This window comes from Poeciliopsis prolifica, unplaced genomic scaffold (genome assembly GCF_027474105.1).
Source record: "Poeciliopsis prolifica strain line A6 unplaced genomic scaffold, Auburn_PproV2 SCAFFOLD014, whole genome shotgun sequence".
NCBI lineage: Eukaryota > Metazoa > Chordata > Actinopteri > Cyprinodontiformes > Poeciliidae > Poeciliopsis > Poeciliopsis prolifica.
Window position 1 is genome coordinate 5028615 of NW_026562389.1, and position 24753 is coordinate 5053367.

Consider the following 24753-nt stretch of genomic DNA (forward strand, 5'->3'; position numbering starts at 1 on the left):
GGTCATCTTATTGTGCTTGGCAACTTTTTACTGCAAACATTTCTTGGATGTTTGCAAGAAACATCCAATTGATGTTTGGATCCCATTGAAATAAAAAGTAATCCCCAACATGCTCTAGAATTCAAAAACAAAATACATGTGGGTATATGAGTTTTATGGTATTTTAGAGTTTATTTTGTGAAAAAAAAAATCTCAAAATGAGCTTTTTAAACAATATAGGCTTCCTGGGTTCCAACTTTACAGTGAATTAGCAAAATTCAGACACCAAAATAATGATACTTTTAAAAGATTAGCTAAAATTTTGCTGCAATTTAGCTGAATTCCTACATAAAAAACAAATATATCTAACCTCTTTCAACACTCTGCTCTGTGGACGCTGGAGAGAAGAGCAGCTGGAGTTACATGCATGAGAAAAAGTAGTCTGACTTGCAAAACTGTGTTTCAGTTTATCAGCCTTTGAGTGAACAAAGGTCACCAGCAGACCATGGATCAGATGAATCACATCCAACTGACTCATTTCTTTTTTCAGAATGTTTTTTTAAAGATTGTCTTCAGAGAACAACATGGGATTCCTGATGTTTGTCCTGGTTTTTAAAGATGCTGGACAGAACACATGTTCATCCTCTTCACACAGACACCGTCTGTTGTGCCCTTCCTCTCCTCTTGCTTTTCTTTCTGAGAGACAAGCAGAAGTTAAGTTTTTACAGAATATTTACACCAAAAAGCCTAAAATGCAGAAACTGTTTTTTTTTCTCTCTTTGTGAGCTGAGGTACAAAGTTCAAATATGTGCCTGATATGTGTTTAAGGAGGAGCCAATCAGATCAACAACTCTGACACACATCAAGCAAATGAGGCCCCTGAATACTCGGGTTCCAGCTTGTGTTGGATTTTTACCGTTGCAGTGGCGACGTCATGCTTTTCCAGAGAACAGTGTAGAGAGCAAGCAAAAAGGCAATGAACACAGAGGCTGCTATTGCACCTAAAAACACAAATATGATGTGATTCAGGAATGACAACCATAAATTAATCAAGATTATTTGCATAGCACATTTTCAGCAATAAGGCAGTTCATAATGCAGCTTTGTAATCTTTTTAACTCGCTAAACTGGTTTCTTCATGCAGGAAATGTGTCATAACACATTTAACAAACACTTCATCTTCCCTCTGACAAAAAATGAAAACAGTGATGTATAATTTTTTTAATGATTGTTGTTTAATTTTTTCACAACTCAGGCTTTAAATTTTGAATTATTCCTTCAACTTAAAACAACAGCAATATTTTTTATCAACACAAACGCATCACATTTCTTCACAAAAGTAAACCACCTCCCAGCATTTACATTTGTAATTTATTGAACAGAAATGCTCATTTATTGCAGGACTTGTTGGACAGGATTTTTAAAGACTAGACGAACTGACTTTCCATTAGTTGAAGGATATTTTAGAACAAAGAAATAATAAACCAAACACAAATTTTCATTCCTTTTGTGCCAAAAGTGTTTGTCTGTAAAGCTGTTCTTTTAAGCTGTTGATACAAAGGTCGACTGTGAAACAGAAAAGCTGCTCACCAGGTATGATCCCGTTGGCCCGTGTTAAAGAATCCTCTGTGTTGGACGGATGAGTGGCAGCTGCACTGGAAACTTTAACAAACCAATACAGAGAAACGAAAACACTGCTAACAAAACTGAATTTTAAAATAGATGTACATGTTAATTGATGTGAAACTAAAGGGCGATATCGGTGACATTTTCTAAATGTATATGTTTTTATTATTCTGTTATTTTTGTGTTCAAGATCTTACATTTTAAGGTTTTTTTTATGGTCTTACAGAAATAATTACAATACATGTAAGTCAACATAACCACCATTTAGGCCCATCTTAGGGCAAAATAAACAAAAAGGTAGACACTTATCAGGATTATGTTTTAAGATGCACCTGTGTATGCTATATTAAATAAAACCGTAGTAACCAATGAAACATTTCTTTTTAAAATAAGGGAACAGGCACACTGTTGGTTGGCTATCCTTTAGGCCTGATAGGATGACGTATGGCTCAACTGAATTCACCTGAAGCAAACTGACTGGATCTAAAGTTTGTTTGGCACTGCAATCTGATCTAAGTGTAGCAATCGTAAAGCCCCTTTGTGTTTATTAACACTATCTGTTGTGAAAGACACCGTTGTACTCAACATGCATGTAAAGGCAGCATAAACAACTTGCCTCTAACCAGACAGCAGCTTACCATTTACATTTAAAAGCTCTTCTCTCGGATTTGGGTCAACCATCTGAAATGCAGCAAAAATATTCTGCTTTGCGTGAACAAAGCAGTAGGGCAGTGATTCCAGGCAGGGCAGAGCATCACTGCTGGTAATGTTCAGCACCTGCTGTCTCAATCAGAGCTTTAAACTAAAAACAGGGGGAAGAAAAAAATCACAAGGAAAATCAAAACTATTCTGCAGCTCACTGCAACAGCTGAAACTTTACTGCTGAAAATTGAACAATTTGTGGACATCAAAGCAAAAATAATGATATGACTTGATCGCATGTTCTCAGGTTTGCAAAAACCATCGTGCAGCTGAGAAGAGCTACTAGCTGCTCATCTTTGAGATAAAAGTCTGGCGGCCGATAGCCAAGCTTTTGTTTTCCATCTCTGTCCACATTTCAGAGCTACAAGTTGAAACTGCTGAACTGCTCGTTGCTTTCTGGGCTTCAGCTGCGACCCTCAACGCCTTTGGTGATGCATTCACGGACCTCCTTCAAACTCGCATTTTACAATTCTTCACAAAGGATCGTTACCTGTAGTGGTTTAAAACACATTAGGACATGCAGTTGGATATTTTAGCCATATCCATAATAGATGGACTTCATTCATTTGGCAGAAAGAATTCATACAAATATTCAGAATAAATAAAAAAAAAATACTAAGACTGATAAACAATGGAGAATATTAACATTTTTAATAATAGTTATTTCTTGGTTAAATAACACTGGAGATCGTTTCCTTTAACAATAATACAAAACGTCTTTTTGATTCTCTTTTAAATATTGCTGACCACATCTTAGAGCTTACCAAAAGTATTTATGTATAAATTACAATAAACCTTATAGAGCAGATTTTCCACTTGAATTTTACTACCAAATGAGAGTCAACCGCTTTCTTTATTTACATTAGTTACATTTTAGGGACACATTTTTATTTTCCATAAAGGGATTTGAGAAACACGACTACTTAATGTTTTCATTTTTTAGAGAATTGTTTTATTTGTGCAACAGAAAAGGGCATGCTGTTTTAACTGTATGAATAAAAGAAAAAAAAATCTAAATTGAGCTGATTGGATACTCTTAAATAAAAGCTTGTAAGCTACATGTTTATGTAAAAATTACTAGGCAACAGTCCGATAAATTAAAATATGTTTCCTCTTTTAAAGCACCTGCATCTGCAAACCGCTCGTTCTTTAATTTCTTCCTTTGTAACACATTTCTCAGAGCAAATTAGCAGCTTCTCCATCCAGGACAGGACAGAATGACTCCACAAATTTGACCTGATTTGTGGATAAATATAATTAATACTTTTACAAATGAAAAGAAGGGGCACAAAGGTATTTAGATTTTTATCTGAGCATGTAAAGAACTTGAACAACCTTATGATGCAACAAACTCGTTCCAATAAAGACAGAAAATGACAGCTGATCAACTGAATTTAAAAGTGAGGCTCACATTTGGATCAAAACATTTAATGCAAACCGTTTAAAACCACTGTTCCAACAGCGGCCACTGGACCGGAGCGTACAGCATAACAGAAAAACATTTTTCAAGAGACTAAGTCAAAGATCTGGAAAAACAAAACAAGAAACTCACTGGACAAGCCTCTCATCAATATTAGTCGAAAGTAAAGCTCATCAAAGTTTAATGACGTGTCCGTTGTGAGAAACATTTTGAGCTTTTTTCTGCACTGCAAAAGAGACACACAGCAACAGTCTGCAGATATTGCACCACAGTTTACACTGTAAAAGCAGAAAGAGCAACAGACGGCACAACAAGCTTCTCAGCACACAAACGCACAGGCACTCAGTATCTACACAGACTGCAGCTGTATGTTGGATCACAAATGTACACAATGCGAGCAGAGAAACATCTGAAACACAGATCTGAAGGCAGAGTTTCATCAGAAACAATTTTTCTACTCAATATGAAGCAAACGGTGCTCGATGCAAGTGAAAGTCAGAAGTGGAGTGACTAAAACCCACCCAGACAGGTTTGGGCTCCTGTGGGGGCAATCTATGTTTCAAGAGGAACAGAAGACAAGTGCAGCTTTTTCTGAGCGGGCAAACCTCTGTTCAGGTGACGTGTTTGGATATATGAATGATTAACATGCTTAGAAATTTTTAACATATTTGACACCAAATCTTCTACCCCTCTTCAGCTTTAAGTCTCATCACACAACACAATCAGTCAAGGCAGGAATGTTGAAGACTTAATTTAACATCAGACAGACAAAGGCTATAAAGCAACTAAATGTAGCAATGCAAAGATGCTTAACATTTCACATAAAAGACTGCAAAGTTGTGATATTGTGTCTTTCCGAGTCTAATTGAGATTATAGTACGTAAAGATAGTGCCCCCTGTTGGACATATATGTTCCTAGCAACAAGAAACCCAGTTTTGACATGTTGAATATATGAGATTGTCAGTTGCTTTGAAGCAAAAGCACACATGTGGTTAATACTCTGTCAATAAGTTTAAGAGATCAAGATATTGAGTTTAGATTCAACCTGAATAACATTAAATGGTTTGAAGACGTTCTAACAACACACCGGCAGTTCTCAACGTCACGCTAAAATATTCTCAGCTGGTCAGAATCGCCACACGGATGTTTCACCTTAGATAAGGTTTGAAGCATGATTCACAACTGTTACTTCCTCCCACTAAACGCCTTCAGTCCTTCAGCCCCCATCACATAGAGGTCCCGTTTAAAAGTGGCCACCGTTTTTCCTGCTCCCCATCTGGGATTGACATAGCGTCCTGTTGGAGAGCGCGTCGCTGGTGCATGATGGGGGTTGTAGGAAAAGCAGAAAGCCAGAAAGACGTTTCCACAAGGACGAGGCGGCAGCGTCACATGATTTCACAGCAGGAGTTCTGTTTCCGTGCCTGCAAAGGTAGCAAAGACCACAATGTTCGCTGTAGCAGCAGCATGAATCCAGTTTAATATTACAGGAGAGTCCGCCATATTTACAGTCTTGTAGAAGGCTTTAGACTGGTTTCCCAGGTGCTCCGACTTTGACACGAGATCATCCAGTTTCTCTCCTCTTTCCAGCAGACTCTCCATGGTGTTGTGCTGCAGAGGACAACATTTTGTCATGAAACAGTGCAGCAGCACAGACTTTTATTCAAAGCTATCAAATAGTCATGTAAAATGAGGAGATCCTATTGAAAAACATAACACCTGCAAGTCCATACTAAAACATAACAGCTGTAAACCAAAAATGTTAAATTAGTGTGACAGAATTAGCTGCTCTTGTAAATTTTTAGTATTTTTTTTTAAATAAAATGGCTCAATAAATTATTTCCTACTTAAACTTTTTCAGACCTTTCCAGGGTATATAAAAAGTTTAGATTTCCAAATAACTTCATCATTCCTTGCCTTACTAGATGAAACATTTTTAGATCTTTCTCTTGAGCTTTTTCTGTTTTTTATCTTTGCACAACAAAAGACAAAATATTAGCCTTTTACTGCTTCAGTAGTAACCTGGATCTATCTGTGGGTTGTGAAAACACTGAAATAGTTTTACCATTTTTGGAGTGTGGCAAAGGATAAATTCACTGCTTGTTCTGGATTAAAATAAATCTGCACTTTCCTTTATTAGTTGTAGTCAAGTTCAAACAGTGACTTTACTAAGTTAAAGGTTTCAGGGTGATCCATTGGGGCCTTAAAATCTGACACAGATTCACCAGTTCTACATACACACACACATATATATATATATATATATATACTCTTAAAAAAAGGCTTTAAAGAATGTAAATACTGACAGGTGATGATCAAAACATATGTTTCTTTTTTTTTTTTTTTTTAGCAAAAGCAAGTCAAAGCTTGTATTATTCTCCATTCTATAATTTAATTTGTTCTTAATCAGTTTGAGATGGTACAGCTGAGGATGTGCTGGATGTTTCCTATCTTAATTCAGCTGAAGCATAAAGGACAAACTCATCGGTCTAATTACGGCACACAAACAGACTGTTCGGAAGGAAGTGGCAGTCTCCATTATACCTCATAATGGGAACAACAAGTCAACTTCTCAATTTGCATTGCTGCCATTGCAAGGCTTAGAGAGTCAATACACAAACAACTTTAATACCTATATACACCAAAACATCAACACCCATTTCGTATTAATTTGCAATCACTGTGAAGAGGTTTACCAAAATGATCTTTGTCTCATCCAGCTCCGCTTGTACTTTGGTCATGGCGTCTGCTTCCCTGGGGTTCTGAAGAAGAATAACATTTGGATCGAAACCAGACGTCAGCTTTAACATGACTGGCTTAAAATGCTGCAAAATGATTCAATCTGTCTTCTAAAGGGACACATATTTATCTTTGCTAAAACGTTTTTGCAACCTTCTTATTAGCAGATGTTAAAACAAGTGACTCAAGAAGAAATTGTAATTCTAATATATTAGGATATTCAAACAGGTTTTCACATGGTAGATAAACCTACCTGATATTTCGAAAGGTGAATGTCCAGACCTTTGTAGCTTACGGTGTCAGGATTACCAGACGGCCAGTCTATACTGTCCACTTGCCTGGAAAACTCTTCTAATACCTACACACCACAAGACACTTTAAAGAAATATAGTAGAAAGCAAAATAATACCAAACTGCTTTGTTTTCATACCCACCTTGTCAAGCAGAGTGAAGCAGACCCTCTGTGGATACTCAGAGTCTGAGATCACCACAGCACTCAGGTTGTCGTTTCTGACATACACATGGCAAAGATACTCTGCAAATATATTTTAATAAATGCAGTCCAATTAACTCAAGCGAAATGTAATAGATAATCGTCATTCTTCTTTTGGCAACTTTAAACACTTTTGAAACTTAAAAAGAAAAAAAAACAAACAAAAAAACAGGTGAGAGTTTTCTTATAGCTGGATTGTGATAGGCTGCCTCCTTTATGAGTCATTAACATACAACTCAAGACAGGGAAAACAAATGAATGTAAACAGAAAACTGGGTAAATGATTGTGGAAATAAATAGCAGAGGAATATTAAACAAGGAAATGTTTGAGGGCCTTCTAATAAAAAGAAATGCAATGAAAATAAAAAAACAGATTAAAACTCTGCTTTGTTTACATTTGTACATTAAAAATCTATAAAATAACACATCAGCAAAATAAGATCACACAATTTGGAAATGTCCCAAAATGCAAACTAATATAATGTAATATAGCTTAATTTACTATCAGAATCGGTCTTACCTTGCTCTTTGACTGAGGCACGGGTTCCAACAGATGTTCGCTCTGCAATCAAGGCACTGGTGAAGGTCATGAACTCCTGAACACTAAAGGTATAAAAGATAATTTTATTGCTCATGGAAAAACGGTAAACAATTATTGTAGAAAAAAAAAACAACAACAAATCTACAGAATAGGCCAGTACAAACTCTGCATGAAAAGACCTGGAAGGACAAACAAGCATCACTGGTTTAAAAGTTCTTGCAGTTGGTTCTGAATTTATTAAACGGAAGAAATTTTCTTCGCATGTGGAGGTGAGTCTGACATCCGAGTTATGGATATGCTGCAGTGTGAGGGACCTGTAAGGAATTGTCAGGACTTTTGCACTTGAGTTCTTGAAATCTCCAGATTGGAGAGAGCATTGTCCAACAACAATATACTTCCAAGTCTCATTTATCTGGAGAGAAACTGAATTTTAATAAAAGTGAGAAGTAGAAGTATGTTATTTGACGTTTTTAAAGAACCCACTCAAGTTTTTTTGGATGAAACTGTTTGTTTTGATGTAGATTGTACCTAAAAGACATAAACATAGCTACGTGTATTGTTCGTTTTTTAAATATTAATAGAGATCTGGACAAGAAATGCTATAGGAGACTTTCCATAAACTGTAATTGTTCGGGACAAGCCTGTGATCAGCGGTCAGTAAGGCTCACCTGGAGCGCTGAAAGAAGCTGAAGGAGGACAGGTCATAGGCCGCTTTGAGCAGGTTGGCTTTGGTCGCTCCTTTGTAGAGGACGCTGAGGCTGTAGAGCTTCATGACGCCGCAAGATCAGGTCTGGTAAGAGGACACGGTGGTCTACACACGACACAAGCAGGATCACATGAGAGTATTTTATCTCTTAGGCAGCTCAGCGACTGGAGTTAAACCACAAGCGAAAGTAGCCTCCGTGCCGACAGATGGAAGGGTGTTTACGGTCTGCTGCGTTTACCGGTGTAACTAGCAGACAGTCCCGTAGACTTTTGTTGACATAAATAGTCATTAAGTTAACTTCACAAACATTTTTGTTATTGAAATACTGAAACTAATTAGCCACAGATGCTATATGTTGTGAGGCCCGAGCTAACTTACCGGGACAAAACAGTAGCAAAACCCCTTCAGTTCCCGTCAAAACAACACAACTGACTGAGGTAACATCGACTAAAACGCTCAGATATGTAGTAAAAATAGACCGTCACTATATCACAACGCAATTTTATGTATCTCAGTAGTTAAATCAAAACTTCATTAGTCAGACACTCCTATCAGAGTTGACTCGGTGGAAACAGACGCGTCGCAGTTTCTTCTTCCCCTTTGAGCTCAGGGGTGGATCACAATTACGGATGAAAACGACACCTGCTGGACAGGAGTATGCAGCGCAGAACAAAATAAAGAAAAAAGGAAAATGGTGAAGGAACCAAATGAAAAGAAAGTTTAGCTTTAAATAAAATTCAAAAGTCCTGTCAAAATAAAATTTCAATTATTTTGTGTTGTCAAAGAACTAAATATTGGTTTGATTTTTCTATACTAATTTATTTGCCCGTTAGTGATTCATATTACAATGCAGGTCAAATCAACTCATTCATAGTGAAAGTTCTCAATTATTTGAAGTAAAAATAATTCTTCCCTAGTGCATAACACTAGGGAATTTGGAAATCAGCTAATTATTACATTTTGAATAATATTTGTATTATAACATGACTCTTGCTCTAAGCAAACTCTTGAAAAGCTTTACACTATCAACATATTTTGTACCTTTTTAATGATATTTTAATCTCAAATAAATTGTCAACTGTGCTTGAAAACATTTATATTATATTGAACAGAAATAAGAATATACATAAGAATTAAAAATTGTTTTATTTATTATTATTTTCAGGATATAAGAACATAACTTTAAGTAAAGGTATAAAAACACCTGACCCACATGGAGATTGAATTATTTTGAGGCCATATAAAATAATAACCCCCAGTATAATTTTCTTAAACTATTGAAAAAATAATAGTCAAAGGGAAATGAAAAAAAAAAAACTTTTTACTTTGGGTGTTTATCTATTTTGAGTCCAGGAAAATGCCTTATTGTTTGTTGAGCTTCTGAACCCTCTGACTTTTGCGTCATTCAGAGTTTATATGTCTTTGGAACTCAAGGGATAAACCAACATTGTGTTTGCACTTAACAGACGTGAGATAATTTACTAATAACTTTTAACAAATATAAAATTAAAACCAAGAAACCCAAAGCTAACATACTTTGACAGAGATTAAATTGTGTTTGAGTTCAAAGATATTTTAGATTAAAAAAAAAAATCTTTGAAATTTTGTGTCAGGATTTTGTTGGTGTATTACTTTTTCATATACTCTTCTTTTGTTTTCAACATATGAATTGTTTTTACTTCTAAGCAAATGGTGCACTTTTATATGTAGAATGACTGAGTAGAAACTAACAAACAAGTCTGTTTTCAGCATACATTAAGCTCCTTTGATCAAGATTACTGTAAGAGATGAAATAAAAGGCAGTTCAAACATAAGGAAACTGAAGCTATAGCTTAAAACATTTGCACAATGTTGTATTAAATGTATAAAATCATAGCATTATTTTAATTCAGTATTTAGTTCAGTATTTAGTTCAATTCTTTTATTATATTAGGGTAAGAAATTAGTTGTTTTTTTCCCCCCTTCAACCAGCAGTTGTTTCAACCAAAACATGGTTCCCTCAATTGATGTTGCCTCTGGTAATCTTGCTCCATTTAACAATTTCCTCTTGGCCACTTAACTTGGGGTAAGTAAGTGTTTTCCATGTCACAAGTGTGCCTGTCAGTGATTTCCCAGGCAACACAAAGTGGAAATCGTTAAGACTTTGGGTGCATCTGTTGGATCACCGACAGCAGAGGGAAGAAAGGTTGTGTTTCCAAGAATTGGTGCGAGTTTTGATAAGAAACTGGAGCAAAGCAATCAGTGAGGAGTGCAGCCACGAACGGGAGGTTTTCTTGTTATCTCATTTTTTTGGTTCATATATTTATTTTTCATCAGGCCTGTAATATCTGTGGAATAAAGGACCTGCTTTACATTTCTTTTTTTTTAACTGAGAGCGGTGGCACTTTCAGAATGTAAATCAAGAATGAAGAAAGAATAGGACTTTTTTTTTTTAGGCCATGTAGCCTGCTTAGATGGATGAAGACACATCAACTTTTACTTTTTCACTTTCTTGAGCGTATTTTTACACATGTCTGACACCTTCAAGAAGGGATGCTTGTGCTCTTGAAGGAAAATTCTTTCCTTTTTCCATGTGACATCTGCAAGAATGGAGGAGAATACATGAGCCTTTTTTCATGTCTACTTTCCAAGTGATTTTATTTGACTGACAGTAAGTCAGAAATGTAAATGTCTAACATGTAAAGCTCACAGGCTGGACACATAGGTCTTAAAATGCTGGGCCTACGTTTCATTAAAAATTAAGGGATCTATTTTTTATTTATCTTTTTACATTTTATGCACGGACTCCAAGGCAAAACGTCACCTGAGGCAGAAATTTGGAAAAATTCAAACTCCAACCGCAGAACGCTGATGGTTGGCAGGAGAGTCAGGATTTAACCTTCGTTCAAAAGCGATGGATAAGGTAAAAGTCAAAGTTTAAAACCAGGGCAAACTTACATAATCAGAAACTGGGTCATGGACAACATCAAGGAGCCGAATTTAAGTTGTGAATGTAAATAATAAAAAAAAACCTGTCCTCAATAAAAGTCGGAGAAAATTATGTCTGCAACATGATTAAAAAAGAAACAATGTATAGGAGTTGATTTTAAAGATATTGTCTGATATGATGCCTCATATATGATCCAAGTAACGTGACAGGTTACCTAAGGAAGACCATATGACAGAAGCCAAGCCTCTTGGATTCAGAGATAAGACAGAGGGTGTGTGACTGTATGCAAATAATTAAACAGTTCTCAAGGTAATGCTGCAATAAGTTTGGGGATTTCATCATTCAAATAAATCCAAATGACTTTAGTCCTCAGAGAAGGAGAGATCCATTCAGACCACTTCACTGTCCAAGAAGCACTGGCTGCACTTTAACAAAAGGAGCTGCAAAATACAACCTTATTTAAACAAACAAACAAACAAAAAAAAAACAGACATCACTAACTCTTCTCAGTCCTGGTAAAATATTCAGAAACCTTAGAGTAAAACAGTTTTTATCATAGACCCAGTAATTTTCACTGAGGTGTTTTTAAACCTCATTCTTAATTTGAGTTAATTTCCTCAGTGTGTCACAAATACCATTGACAAATTTTAAAACAAATTCACCATATCCATAATTATCGGCACCCCTAAAAGTTGCTACAAAATAAATTATAACCAAAACATTTTTGCATTTTATCCTTTACTTTTAAGTTGATCTGTTGCTCATTTCCCTGATATGACAAAACACAGAGGCCTATTTCTCTTAGTCACTCTTTGAAGTAGGATAGACAAGAAAATATCTCATTCAATTCAATTCAATTCAATTCAAGTCAATAAAGGTAAATGTAACTTGATCTTCAAAGGTCAGAAAATGTCTACAATAAAATGGCTTCTTATTAAAACTGCTCATATGTACTAAGAAAAACAATTACAAAGTCTTTCATATTGGCAACAGTAGGAGTGGGGGGAGGAAAGTGTGGACCCATTGTTCATTTTACCTCCACTATGCACAGTGAGTAATGAAGCTTCATAAATCCAAATGTTTCTATTTAATGAAATGCAAAAAAAAGAGAAACATCTAACTAAGTCTCCATATTAATATTTATAGTCAAAATATTTCCTTAACTTGTGTGCCAGGACATGTAGATGATGTTGCTTACAATTTTATAATGCTATTCTATATGTGTGGTTAAGATCATTCAGGTTTAAGGCTCAAAAGACCAAAGGTCTAAAGTCATCTTTGGTCAGTTAGTGATTCTATATGGATGCAGTAAAATCAATCAGTCAATAAAATTTTATTTGTATAGCACATTTTAGCAACAAGGCATTTCAAAGTGCTTTACATCAAAAAAGGCATAAAAATACAAAGTCATGCAACATAGAATCAACAACTGAAACATTACATTTAGTGAATTTAATGATGGCACTTTAATGATGAAGTACCATAATTAAATTCTTAAATCTGAAAACAAATACTGCAGTTCTTGGAGAAACACGGGTCACTCTGGAGTAATTGATTCACCCATTTTTGTTTTTCTTAATGTGCTGCAGGAGGATGGTGCCTTTCTCCAACCATCAGTGGGTGGGAGGTGGTTTATACTCTGGACAGGTCAACAGTCCAACCCACAGAGACACAGGGCAATTAACCAGGCACACACAAATTCAATTTAATTCATGTATAGTTCTTCTATTCCAATGGGAAATTAAAACTAAAAAATAGTCATGTTGTTTTAAGGGGAGTTCCAAAAAGGCATTTTTCACGTGACATAACTTTGACTGCCACTCTTCTCCCCAATCACCCAATAAAACATGCTTGGAAATTATTAACTAAAACATGGCAACAGAGACTATTGCTACTGCTTTATATCATGTTCATATTGGATTTTTGTTAAAGTGATGCAACACATTTGGAAGTAGAACTAGGAAAATTTGGAAAATGCACGGAGACTGTCCAAGAGGAATATCATATCAGGCTTTTATCTTGATGAATTTTGTCTCTCATTAGTGACCACAACGCTCAGATGTTGTAGTTATTGTATGCCTTGTATCAAATTATGATCTGCAAAATACTCACAAATTTAGTTTTAATTTCATGGCTGTATCTGTATCTGTATGTTGCTCTGTATCTGTAGCTGACTTTGTCAAAGGCAGCTGGAGATCCATCAGGCAGGTCTCTGTACAAACAGCCGCGTGAGTTAAATTAACTGGATATTCAGCTATCGACAAGCACTTGGCCCATGGTCAGCTCTGTTCAGAAAAAGGTTGCAACACAAACTTGGAACATTTTGTTTCTGGTTGTTTTACAGTCAGAGGGGGATTTTCAAAATGTCCTAATCCTTAAAAGCTTTCTGCTTTCTGTAATTTAGGTAAATCTGTCCATTCAGCTGTATAGCATTTGTTAGTCATAAATACTGTTTCTTACTTATAAAAGTCAGACACATTTTGAACTGATGATGATGCAATTCTTGCACAAAATATCTGGATTAAATTCTAAGAAACTGGCTGAATATAAAAGTGATCTGTAGTTTAATTTTTCATCCGTTTAAACAATAAAGACCTCTGTTTGTAGGTGAAAGGTCAAAACATTGACCTCCAATGCTAATTATACCACTTTCAACATATCAGTAATTTTATAATTTTTTCTGATATAAATGGAAGATGCTGAGAGGCCAAACATACTGATGTTGTTGTGATGTGCATCTCTGAAAGACAAATATTCTGTTTTATTTGCCACTATCCCTTCATAAGGAGTCCAGAACATTCAAAGTTTAAAATAAGTTTTAGAAGAAAATTTTATGGCTAAACAATTTGTTCCTTTACTATCCTTTCTGAAAAAGCTGATAATTCATAATTATAAATTATATCCAATTATCATAATTATTCTTATTGTAATAATCACTGCTTAACTTACATCCGTAGTACCTATCAAAAGCTAGTTTCTTTACACATCCAACAGTCTGGACTCTGGTGCAAAAGGTTCACTTTACTTAACTTCTTCTATAAGTTCTAACCTCAGAGTTATAAAAAGCTCTGACCTGCCTTCTGTTAAACTATCTGATTTGATAAGAGCAGGAGGCCTTCACCATTATCGCGCTACTGTTTGTTTTAGAGGTCACTCACTCCTCTCTGGGTCTAACTTTAGGTCTTTTTCTAATTTTAAAAATGCTAACGTGGAACTCTGCGATCCATTGAGCAACCCTGGAGCTATCAAGGTAAAAAAAAGAAGGATTTTGTAACAACGGTTCTGTTTGGATTTATTTAACTTGTGTTGTAAAATCGATTGCAGCTAATACCCACAAAAATAAAAGGGAAAGGGGAGGGCAGTTATGTAATCACTATGTCTTTTTTTCCCAGAACACATAAAATTTGATGATCAATCAAATAAATCACATGCATACATTATTGCATCATCATTTAAAAAAAGTAAATCTAGATTGCCCAGAAAAGACTCTGCAACAATATGACTTGCAACAGTTATTATAATTTACACAAATAATAGAATCAAACTTCTAAATAAACTTTTCATGTTTTCTTCATACGTAATCAAACTTTCTAAGAAGAAAAAATAAAAACAAAACTCAAAATTACAATCTATCATTTCTAAAATATGATTATTATAATAGGTAAACAATAATAAAATGAAGTTACTATTATTATTATTATAAGTTATTATAAATCAATAACGTTTCTGTACTTTGCATATCATGACACAAATGAAATAATTCAAAATCAATTAAGATTTTTGAGGTAACTAACATATTATTACTATTTGTTACTGTTTGCTATGTAAATATTAATATCAATTTACTGTAAAACTGCAATTGCATTGTTACAATATTCAGAGAAGTTCAAATTAGCTTCTGTGCACAGACCTTGGACCCAATATTTGAAATCAGGTCACATGGAGGATTTAGGGTTTTTTTACATTCCAGTCTTATCTCTGAACCACTGTGGGTGTGTAAACCTTCATCAGCAGATGGGAAAGGGGAGGGCAGTTCAGCACATCCTGCCCACTTCACCTGGGCATAAAAACGGCCAGGGGCCTCAGTGACACTCACACTTCACCGCCTCTGGATCCAACCACACACACTGGGTGAACACACACTCTCTATTCTCAGAAAATACATCCGAGCTCATTTTTAACCAAACCTTCCAAGATGCCGTGCATCAATAGCCAACTTGACCAGATGATGAAGCTCCCCGGTAGCTACAATGATATGGTTGAAAAAATCTGCATGGTAAGATGTACTTTCTATCTGCAGCTTGAATTATTATTTATTTTATTTTTTTTATTTTAGGACTGCCGAAACCTTGTGAAGGAAAATTATTATTATTTTTTTTGTACTCCTCAATTTTCCCCGGATCTGGGCTTTACCTTGTTCAACACAAAAGCTTGAGAGTTGGGAAAAATGTGCTTTTGTGCTTCTTCTCATCAGCTCTGTTCTTTTTCGACTGCAGGTGGAGGAAATTCTGTCTGAGTTTAGATTGAACAAAGAGGAGCTGGAAGAAGTCATGAAGAGGATGCAGCATGAAATGAACAGAGGATTGCGTTTGGAGACCCACGAAGAGGCCAGCGTCAAAATGCTTCCGACCTACGTCTGCTCCACCCCCGAGGGATCAGGTAGGAATTCATTCTGTATAAAGAGAAGGAAATAATCCTTTAAAACTTTAAAATTGAAGTGAACAATTGTCTATGAAGTTCAAATGAAAAAAAATTTAAACTTGTTCTTCTTTGGTTTGATAGAAGTGGGAGATTTCTTGGCTCTGGACCTCGGAGGGACAAATTTCCGTGTGATGCTTGTGAAAGTGGGTGAAGACGAAGAGGGAAGTTTCAAGGTGGAGACGAAGAACCAAATGTATTCCATTCCTGAAGATGCCATGACGGGGACTGCAGAAATGGTCAGTGAAAACTGCTGTTTGTCTTGTTTTTACGCCATCATTCGTTTGGCTTTTTCTACTTACAGATACTCAAAACATATCAGCTCAGCTTGGAATCTGTGGATATTCAACTAGCTTAAATGGCTGTACTCTAATATCTGTACTCTAATATCTTTTATTTTTCTGATCCTTTTAGCTGTTTGACTACATAGCAGAATGCATGTCTGACTTCTTGGACAAACACCACATCAAGCACAAGAAGCTTCCTCTGGGTTTCACCTTCTCCTTCCCCGTACGGCATGAAGACCTTGATAAGGTACAAATATAGTTTTTCTGTTAGTAAGCAAAATTATCCTTCGTATTGTAAAGTTCATCTATCTAATGGTACTCATTTTTTTTACTCAAACAGGGAATTTTGCTTAACTGGACCAAAGGTTTCAAGGCCTCTGGGGCTGAAGGGAACAATGTTGTTGGTTTGCTCAGAGATGCAATCAAGAGACGAGGGGTGAGTAAATATACACATTTTTCTCTATGTAAACAATATTATTGTCTGCATACATGGCAAACATTCTAATATGATACAATCTCGTCATACAGGACTTTGAGATGGATGTGGTTGCAATGGTGAATGACACAGTTGCAACCATGATCTCCTGCTACTATGAGGACAGAAGCTGTGAAGTCGGGATGATTGTCGGTAAGAAGCCATAAACACATGCAAATGTGGCTGCTCACCAGAGTTGCCAACCTTTGGAAAGAGCTTGAATTGAGACAAGAGGAAGTGTTGAGTACTAAAGAAAAAGATAGAAAGCAAGTTTTTGTGACTAATAATCGGTCATAAAAAGACAAGCTACAATGCTTTCTCCAACATATCTGTAAATGTTTTTTTTTATTTTTTTTTATTAGATTTATTTGGAAAGATTGAGAAAGTGAAAAACAAAAAACCAGACTGTCTCACTCCAGAAGAGTGAGAGTCGGCAACGCTGAGTTGACACAAACTCATAAAATGACAGACACTAATGTTTTTTTTCTCTGTGTGTGTTAATCTTCAAGGTACTGGCTGTAATGCCTGTTACATGGAGGAGATGAGGACTGTGGAGCTGGTGGAGGGGGAGGAGGGCCGGATGTGTGTGAACACCGAGTGGGGAGCATTTGGAGACATGGGCGAGCTGGAGGAGTTCAGGCTGGAGTACGACAGAGTGGTGGACGAGACCTCAATCAACCCTGGACACCAGCTGTGAGTAAAAAAGATGCATTAAAATTAAGCATTCAACACGTTCACACAGGCACGCATGTTTGTATTAGGCCCAGCAATCTTCTCAAATTAGTCAGTGAATTTAATCAGGACAAGGGTCAAGACACGTGCCGCCCACTCTGACCCCACCCTCCATTCTCCATCTTGTGGTGTTTTTATGAATTAAGCATCCATCTATGGCAGAAATCACCTGGCCCTAAACTGTGGTCTCTGTAAAGTTGCCGAGCTACCAGCTGTTTTCCTCAGGATGTAGGCAAATGGACAGAGCTTTCGTACGTCAGTGGTCGGTCAGTTGGCAGGTGGAGATGTCAGATTAATGGCCCCTTTTGGCTTCTCGCCGTATTGCCTCCAAGCCTAATGGCTGTTTACCTTTTATGCTGGCTGCTGAGTCCAGCCTCAGCCTTGATGTCTCCTTCCTTATCCGGTCGTCCTCTGACTCGCAACCTTCATACTGAAACATACATCTATTATCATGACACATTTCTTGTACTTCACCATATTTTTGATAACATGTCTCCCTCTGCCTTTTCTTGTTAATGCAGGTATGAGAAGATTATAAGTGGAAAGTACATGGGGGAGCTGGCGAGACTTGTCATGATGAAGCTGGTGAATGAGAACCTGCTGTTTGACGGCGAAGCCTCAGAGCAGCTGAAGACACGAGGCAGCTTCGAGACGCGCTTTGTCTCCCAGGTTGAAAGGTAAGCATCAGCAGTGAGTGATGGAAAAAACATTTTACTGATATCGCCCATAAAATGCATGCAAGCAGATAAATAGGAAATGGTAGCTAGGCTACAGATGTTTTAAAGCAGATAAAAAAGAAACATTAGTGCTCAGAACATTAGACTAGAAAAAAATGTTGATATGGAAAGACATGGTGTGTGTTTTACTACAGTTGTTATGTATTGTTAAATTGAATAGAGCTTAAATGGGACATGTTTGTAACAGAATTTGTTTCAAACTTCTAAATGGAAAAAAAACAATTATCATAAAGCAGAAAAAAAACAAAAAACTTCAAGTCTCTCTCTGTTGGTTTGGGGATGCATAGGAAGCTGACTTGCAAGCATTTTACAATCAAAATAAGATTCTATAAAACAATATTATCAATAACAGGAAAATTTATTTTTGAGAACTGTTTTCTAAAATGTGACATTTTCCTATTTTTTAGTGACTCTGGGGACAGAAAGCAGATCTACAACATCCTCTCCTCTCTGGGTGTCCTTCCCTCTGAGCTGGACTGCGACATTGTGCGTCTGGTCTGTGAGAGCGTCTCCACTCGCTCTGCTCATATGTGTGGCGCAGGCCTCGCCGGGGTCATTAACCAGATGCAAGAGCGACGCGGCCAAGATACCATGAAGATCACAATTGGGGTTGATGGATCCGTCTACAAGCTGCACCCTTAGTAAGTGTTTTAGCTGGCTCAATAGGTACAAATATGAGTCCAAGTAACATTAGTTCATCACAGATGGAGAATGCTTAATACTAACAGTTGTGCCTCTGTTTTACAGTTTCCGTGACCGGTTCCACCAGGTCGTGAGGGAACTCACCCCTCATTCTGAGATAACCTTCCTGCAATCGGAGGAGGGCAGCGGGCGCGGAGCTGCTCTGATCTCAGCAGTGGCTTGTAAGATGGCATCATGGATCTGAAGAGAGGAATCCACTGAAGAACAGCAGAAAAAGCTCAGAATTAGGTTGTTTGTGAAATCCTCTCCAAAGATCTGCTGCTGAGAGTAGTGGAATAGAGTACATGCTACTCACAGATTTAAGGACAAAGAGGCCTTTAAATATCTTGTGAATGCAGCCTGTCTCTAGTGTCATACCATCCTGCAGCAGTTGTATTGTTTCTGACCTTAAACGACTTGTTTACTGTTGCATTTGGAACTTTGAGCGGCACAAAAGCTAATGTAAAATACATGCACTGGTTATTTGGACCGATTTTAATGTGTATTTTAAAATGTAGCTAACTAGTTTATGTACAGCGTAAATATTTTGTAAAAGCTGTTGTCAATCAGCTCCAACTCAAATTCATTGCTTTCTTGTCTATTTTTGTTTGTAAGCATTGAAATATATGTTATTGTTTATTTAAAATTTTATCTTTACATCCTATTTACTTTGTCAGCATGTACTGTGTACTTTTTTTCTTATGTGTAAGATGAACCATACTTATACCTAAATGTAAATAAAACATAATAATTAAATATTAAGTTTTGTGTTTGACTGACATATTTATGAGATATTTTATGAAAATTTGTCAGATCTCAAATCTGTCAACAGGTCAAAACAATGATGAAACCACAACAAATGGAAAAATTGTGTCTTAATGTAGGTGGTGGTTGAACACAGTTGGAGGTGAGCAATAGTTGAAGAAAACTTTCATAAAAATAAAAATAATTCAGCAAGAAAACACAATGAGCCAGGCCACAAGAACAGCAGAAACAAAAGGACAAAGAACCATGAAGTTAATGGAAGAAACCAGCAAGGAGTGGATGAAAAAGAAGGTATTATACAAAATTAACGTGACATTTTAGTATCTTTATGATTATTGACAAAATAATCTAAATCATTATTAATCTCCTGGGGTCACTTTGACATTAGTAATGTCTGTTTAATTGTCTGTCAAAGGTCAGAGGTCCATTTCTTCTGTGTGCACAGCTCTATATCTGTCTTCCCAAGCCCAGAGGAATCCAGCATACTTCACCTCTTATCAAGCAACCTCAGTGACACAGGGAGCTCACATGGCCATGTAAGGGGCTCCACGGCCCACTGCAAGCCGTGATAGGAGGGTGTCTGATAAGATGGGCTGAACATAAATCCCCCTGCAGCATCATAACTTGGCTGAGAATCTAAATGCATTCATTCAGACATGGTGAGTCAACCAAGGTTTTGCATTATTTTAAATAATTTCAGGAACGAATTATTAACTACGTTTTTGCTCTGCTGTCATAAAAGCATATGATTTGAATGTTTTTGTTGATCTTCTCAGGCAAGTAAAAAGGCCTCCAATAAAAGGCAGAGGGGGAATCAGAAGTCCTGCTCCAATGTATTTTCAATGTTCGAGCAGTCGCAGATACAAGAGTTCAAAGAGGTAAGGCAATGCTTACAGTTCCCTAAAATTATTATTTGTTGTTTTTCTTTTGTTCTTATTTAAGTACACCAGCCATACTTTTGTGTAAAATCAACTAAACCCACTGTATGTTAAGCAGTAAGTGCGTGGATTCCTGGAAAATTGAGCAATGGACATTCAATTTCGTAGTATTACAATATTTACTGAACTCACAACTAATTAATGTGCACAGAAACTAAACAGAAGGAAAAATCTAAAAAAAAAGAAATTAAAATAACTGATCCATTAGTTTCACCTTCAACATGAATTTATCCTAGTTTGTTTTAATTTTTTGTGTACAGCTGAGCTCCAAATGCAGCTGAAATTACATTTATTCAGAAGGGGTAAAAGAAAAACAAATTTGTGTAGTTTTAATATACTCTGCTGTAATTTGAATTAAATAATTATTTTCTTCTAGACCTAAATGTAAGTTAAAATCATCGTCTTTTTGTCCACATCTTAATATTTTTTCTGCAGGCTTTCGGTTGCATTGACCAGGACAGGGACGGGGTGATCAAGAAGCAGGACCTGAAGGAGACCTACGCTCAACTCGGTGTCTAATTTAATTTGTTTACTTAGGGCATGTTAGTAGCTGAATTCATATTGAATAAACAATAATTTGTAATCTCCACAAAGTTACCTGCTGCACCTGCTGAGTCTATTTTCATCATACTTACTAAATGTGTGTTCACCAGGAAAACTTAACATTAAGGATGAGGAGCTGGAAGAGATGCTGAATGAAGGGAAGGGTCCTATCAACTTTACTGTGTTTCTGACACTTTTTGGGGAGAAACTCAACGGTAAGGGACTTTTATAGTCGTGAATATTACATTTGGGATTTCTTTGAGGGACTCCCAAATGATACATGTAGATTTTCTTTGTCATCTTTCAGGGACCGATCCCGAAGACACCATACTTGCTGCTTTCAAACCTTTTGACCCCAATGGGACAGGTTTTGTTAATAAGGACGAGTAAGATTAATTTTACTGTTTGGTCCTAACATTGCTCATATTAGATTTAGAATTTATTGTTTGTCACTGTGCATACATATTATGAGATACAGCCAAATCCAAAAACAGTGACAAAATACATACAATATAGACATACAGTACATATGGTAATATTTACATCAATATATATAAATTGAGTTCCCAACATATGTCATACATAAATATTATTTATTTTAAATTATTTTTATTTTCCATAACTGCTTAACATAAAGTTTCTGACACAGTTTTTTTTTTTTTGCTTGTTTGTTTGTTTTTTTTTTTTTAGATTTAAACGTTTGCTGATGAATCAGGCTGATAAATTCACGGCAGAAGAGGTCAGCTATATTTTATGGATTGTCATTTACAAAGTTGTAAAATTTGGGTAACACTAAGCATAAAATTTGTCCTGTCAACAACATATAGGTGGAACAGGCATTCACTTTGGCACCAATTGACCCAATCGGAAACATCGACTACAAGCAACTTTGCTACATCATCACACATGGAGATGAAAAGGAAGAATCGTAACAGGCCTTATGTGTACTCAAGTAACAATGCTACTGCAGAGGAATAGTTGACACTGGCAATTATTGGAGATGAAGTGGATTTTTTAAAGATATTTAAAGTTACTGTCAACTGCCCTTCTGTTCCTTTGAAGAAATGCTGTACTGAAATACTTAACAAATAAATTGCTGGACTTAACAAATAAATTGCTGGACTCCCTCTAAAAATTAGACAAATAAACAATTAGAAAAATTATGATTTGGTTTGTAAATGATGTGACAATTTGCAAATAAAATTCTTCAGGGGCTGGAGGATACATTTGATAGGATCTGACATGTCTCAAAAATGCTCTTTAACTTCTTCAAGCAACATGAAAATATGAGATATTTTTAGAAAATCTTTAGAAAAGCATCATACAAAAAGTCTGTTTCAAATCGCTGATGAAACAAAAATATTTTAAAAAAAGTTTATTTCACACTTCAGGTTGCAACAAAACATACTACAAAACATCTTTACAGTGAAACACTTTTTTTTCAATTTGGGAACCACTGATCTAGATTGTATGATACTGACAAATGTCACAAACACATTAATTTCCAGGATTCCAAGTTCTTTTTGCCATCTTCCATTTTAAGTGTCCGTGGCTTTGAATTTCCCCTCAGAACTGAAATAAAGAAGAACCTTCCTCCTCTATGCAGATCATAAAACCCAACATTTGTCTTCTTTTTTCCATTGCCAACATTATGCATCAGAACAGAGGATTAAAAAATGATGAATAAAATTTGAGTACATACTAATATGAGAAAAGTGTTTCAAAAATGAATGTTTCCAGAGCAGAAGCGCAATAATAAAAAAATGAAAATGATGCAACAAAAAGTTATAAGCAATGTGTGCTCCTTCAGGTAAAACACTGATTGTACTAATTAACATACAAATAATTTTAGAAATTCAGTAAGAGGTAGTTAGAATCTTTCTTTGTTTCTTTGTTTTGTTACCAAGGATTCAAATACAAACAGATCCATAAATTCTTTAACCAAATTTTCCAACTCATAAATTAAACTCAACTGACTAGATTGGGAATAGTTGCAATTTCTTCTTTTCACAACATCACCACTACAAAGAAGAAGGTATGCTTCTTTTACTGTCATCTCCTTTTTTCCCTCCATTTTGTTTCTAACCTCTGTGGTTGTGCTGGCAGAAATGCCTCTGGTGCAGACAGAAAAAACCAACCTAGATGTAAAATCGAATCCAAACAATAATAAGGATCCAGATTCACTGAAGTTTCGAAAACTAAAGCATCAGGATGAGACCTGTATGATAAGGTGAGAATCAATTAACTTGTTGAAGAAGTTAATGTTTATGAATAAGAAAACGGCCACATGTTTTGCATTTTCAGTGTTTGGTGTATCTGCAGTTCCATGCTTATTATTATTATTATTATTATTATTATTATTATTATTATTATTATTATTATGTTGCTGAAATCATTACCATTAAAATTTTATACTTGTACAAATTGTTGGCATACCCTTTAAGCTTCTTTTTTTTTTTTTCTCTGGAGATTAAAGGAGCTAATTTTAATCATTTAGACATCAAACATTTCTAAACATTTATTCTGGCAGCAGCTGCTCCACCACTGACATAAAACTCACACCAGATGTCAGGAAGAACCCAAATAAGGAAATAATTTGAAGCACATTAGTCCACAAAAAAAGTATTGGTTAAACATTATAAATGGTACAGCAAATAAGTGCTTTAGATGCCTTTCTTGGTAATGATAACTTGAAGATATCTTTGGTAAAGAAATAACTAACCACCTTACTAAAGTGGGATTTTGATCTATTCAACCACAAAAGGTGTCTTCAAATCTTAAAAGTTCTAGGAGTCATTTATTTCCACAGATTTTCAACTGGGTATAAGTGAAGTGATTGGCAGTTCATTCTGGCAGTTCGAAATTTTTTTTTTATACCAATATTGTGCTGCTGGGAATCCTGCCAGTACTGCATGCTTTACCACATGATGTCTGCAGCTGCAATCTTCCCCTTTAGGATGATGTTTCTGAGGTGATTCATAGATGTGTTCTCCCTCCAAACATGATGTGTTGAATTACATCAAAATATTTCTGCTTTGACTTTATCTGACAATATTCTTTCAGTACTTGACTGGTTTGTCCAAATTTTCTGCAGCAAACTTTATGCAAGTTTTAAGCTTCTTCTTGAAACTTGCATAAGCTTTGTGCAGCAATCTTGTGGATGGCACTTTTAATTTTTAATATTTACTTTTGGGATTAATAAAGTGTTTTTGAGCTGAATGGACTTCTACATCAGAAATATGATGAGGGACACATGATTGATTCATGAAATGATGCTTCCACTTGCGGCTTAAGGCTCCAAAGACACTCATCAGAATACTAACAAAAGTAAGCTTTACAATAATAAGAATTTTTGTAAAGGTCTTCTTGATGTTATTGTTCCACTTTATACCACACTTTAGTGATGAGAAGCTTTTTTTATAACCCAGCTGTTAATAGTAAAGCAGCTGATATTGATTTACTCGTAACAGAAGAAGGAATGCTTTTTAAATACTAGCCTATTTGAGATGTTTTCTTTGACTATTTTGCAGACTGTTGCCAAGAACTGGTGTGAATTTATGTAAATGGCCCTATTAGAAATCATTGACATGCCCAGTGCTTATTTTACCACTTATGTGTGTGTGTAATCGGATTTAAACAGGTTTGAGGAGCTTAAAGTTTGCTTAGATGTACCGCCGAAGACCCCCTGTCCCATAGAGGTAGGTGCTATTATGATTTAGAGGCTTTCATATTAGTCCTATCCATGTAGACATACACAAGATCTG

The 24753-nt window shown here is 36.0% G+C and overlaps 4 protein-coding genes across 4 annotated transcripts; 2 read left to right on the forward strand and 2 right to left on the reverse strand.

Annotated features, from left to right (window-relative positions):
• Positions 1–230: 230 nt before the first annotated feature.
• sb:cb288 (uncharacterized) lies at positions 231–2863 on the reverse strand. Its single transcript, XM_055039510.1, has 4 exons — positions 2244–2863; positions 1570–1641; positions 896–980; positions 231–675 (listed from the first exon to the last, which is right to left on the reverse strand). The coding sequence occupies exons 1-4, from the start codon at positions 2284–2286 to the stop codon at positions 627–629; spliced, it is 249 nt and encodes an 82-aa protein (XP_054895485.1). The 5' UTR covers positions 2287–2863; the 3' UTR covers positions 231–626.
• A 736-nt stretch (positions 2864–3599) lies between these two features.
• Positions 3600–8787, reverse strand: ykt6 (YKT6 v-SNARE homolog (S. cerevisiae)). The gene is made up of 8 exons (XM_055039507.1): positions 8583–8787; positions 8167–8309; positions 7478–7560; positions 6899–6999; positions 6718–6822; positions 6422–6487; positions 5235–5336; positions 3600–5149 (listed from the first exon to the last, which is right to left on the reverse strand). Exons 2-8 carry the CDS (start codon positions 8268–8270, stop codon positions 5114–5116), a joined length of 597 nt encoding a protein of 198 aa, XP_054895482.1. The 5' UTR covers positions 8271–8309; positions 8583–8787; the 3' UTR covers positions 3600–5113.
• A 6459-nt stretch (positions 8788–15246) lies between these two features.
• On the forward strand, positions 15247–19481 carry gck (glucokinase (hexokinase 4)). Its single transcript, XM_055039499.1, has 10 exons — positions 15247–15409; positions 15630–15792; positions 15916–16070; positions 16246–16365; positions 16459–16554; positions 16647–16746; positions 17103–17286; positions 17847–18002; positions 18470–18703; positions 18810–19481. Exons 1-10 carry the CDS (start codon positions 15329–15331, stop codon positions 18946–18948), a joined length of 1428 nt encoding a protein of 475 aa, XP_054895474.1. The 5' UTR covers positions 15247–15328; the 3' UTR covers positions 18949–19481.
• Positions 19482–20126: 645 nt separating this feature from the next.
• Positions 20127–22090, forward strand: myl7 (myosin, light chain 7, regulatory). Its single transcript, XM_055039508.1, has 7 exons — positions 20127–20167; positions 20285–20386; positions 20882–20957; positions 21100–21204; positions 21297–21375; positions 21680–21728; positions 21817–22090. The coding sequence occupies exons 1-7, from the start codon at positions 20165–20167 to the stop codon at positions 21919–21921; spliced, it is 519 nt and encodes a 172-aa protein (XP_054895483.1). The 5' UTR covers positions 20127–20164; the 3' UTR covers positions 21922–22090.
• The last annotated feature ends 2663 nt before the right edge of the window (positions 22091–24753 follow it).

Bases quoted from the DNA above. Each gene is read 5' to 3' on its own strand.
- myl7 (XM_055039508.1), top strand. The intron at 20,387-20,881 runs GTAAGGCAATGC...TTTTTTCTGCAG, and splicing joins AGATACAAGAGTTCAAAGAG to GCTTTCGGTTGCATTGACCA. The intron at 21,729-21,816 runs GTCAGCTATATT...AACAACATATAG, and splicing joins ATAAATTCACGGCAGAAGAG to GTGGAACAGGCATTCACTTT.
- ykt6 (XM_055039507.1), bottom strand. From the start codon at position 8,270: ATGAAGCTCTACAGCCTCAGCGTCCTCTACAAAGGAGCGACCAAAGCC. The intron at 7,561-8,166 runs GTGAGCCTTACT...TTATACCTTTAG, and splicing joins AGCTTCTTTCAGCGCTCCAG to TGTTCAGGAGTTCATGACCT. The intron at 6,823-6,898 runs GTGGGTATGAAA...TGTGGTGTGTAG, and splicing joins GCTTCACTCTGCTTGACAAG to GTATTAGAAGAGTTTTCCAG.
- gck (XM_055039499.1), top strand. From the start codon at position 15,329: ATGCCGTGCATCAATAGCCAACTTGACCAGATGATGAAGCTCCCCGGT. The intron at 16,555-16,646 runs GTGAGTAAATAT...CTCGTCATACAG, and splicing joins ATGCAATCAAGAGACGAGGG to GACTTTGAGATGGATGTGGT. The intron at 18,003-18,469 runs GTAAGCATCAGC...CCTATTTTTTAG, and splicing joins TTTGTCTCCCAGGTTGAAAG to TGACTCTGGGGACAGAAAGC.
- sb:cb288 (XM_055039510.1), bottom strand. From the start codon at position 2,286: ATGGTTGACCCAAATCCGAGAGAAGAGCTTTTAAATGTAAATG. The intron at 1,642-2,243 runs GTAAGCTGCTGT...GGTTTGTTAAAG, and splicing joins AGAGCTTTTAAATGTAAATG to TTTCCAGTGCAGCTGCCACT. The intron at 981-1,569 runs GTGAGCAGCTTT...TTGTGTTTTTAG, and splicing joins GGCCAACGGGATCATACCTG to GTGCAATAGCAGCCTCTGTG.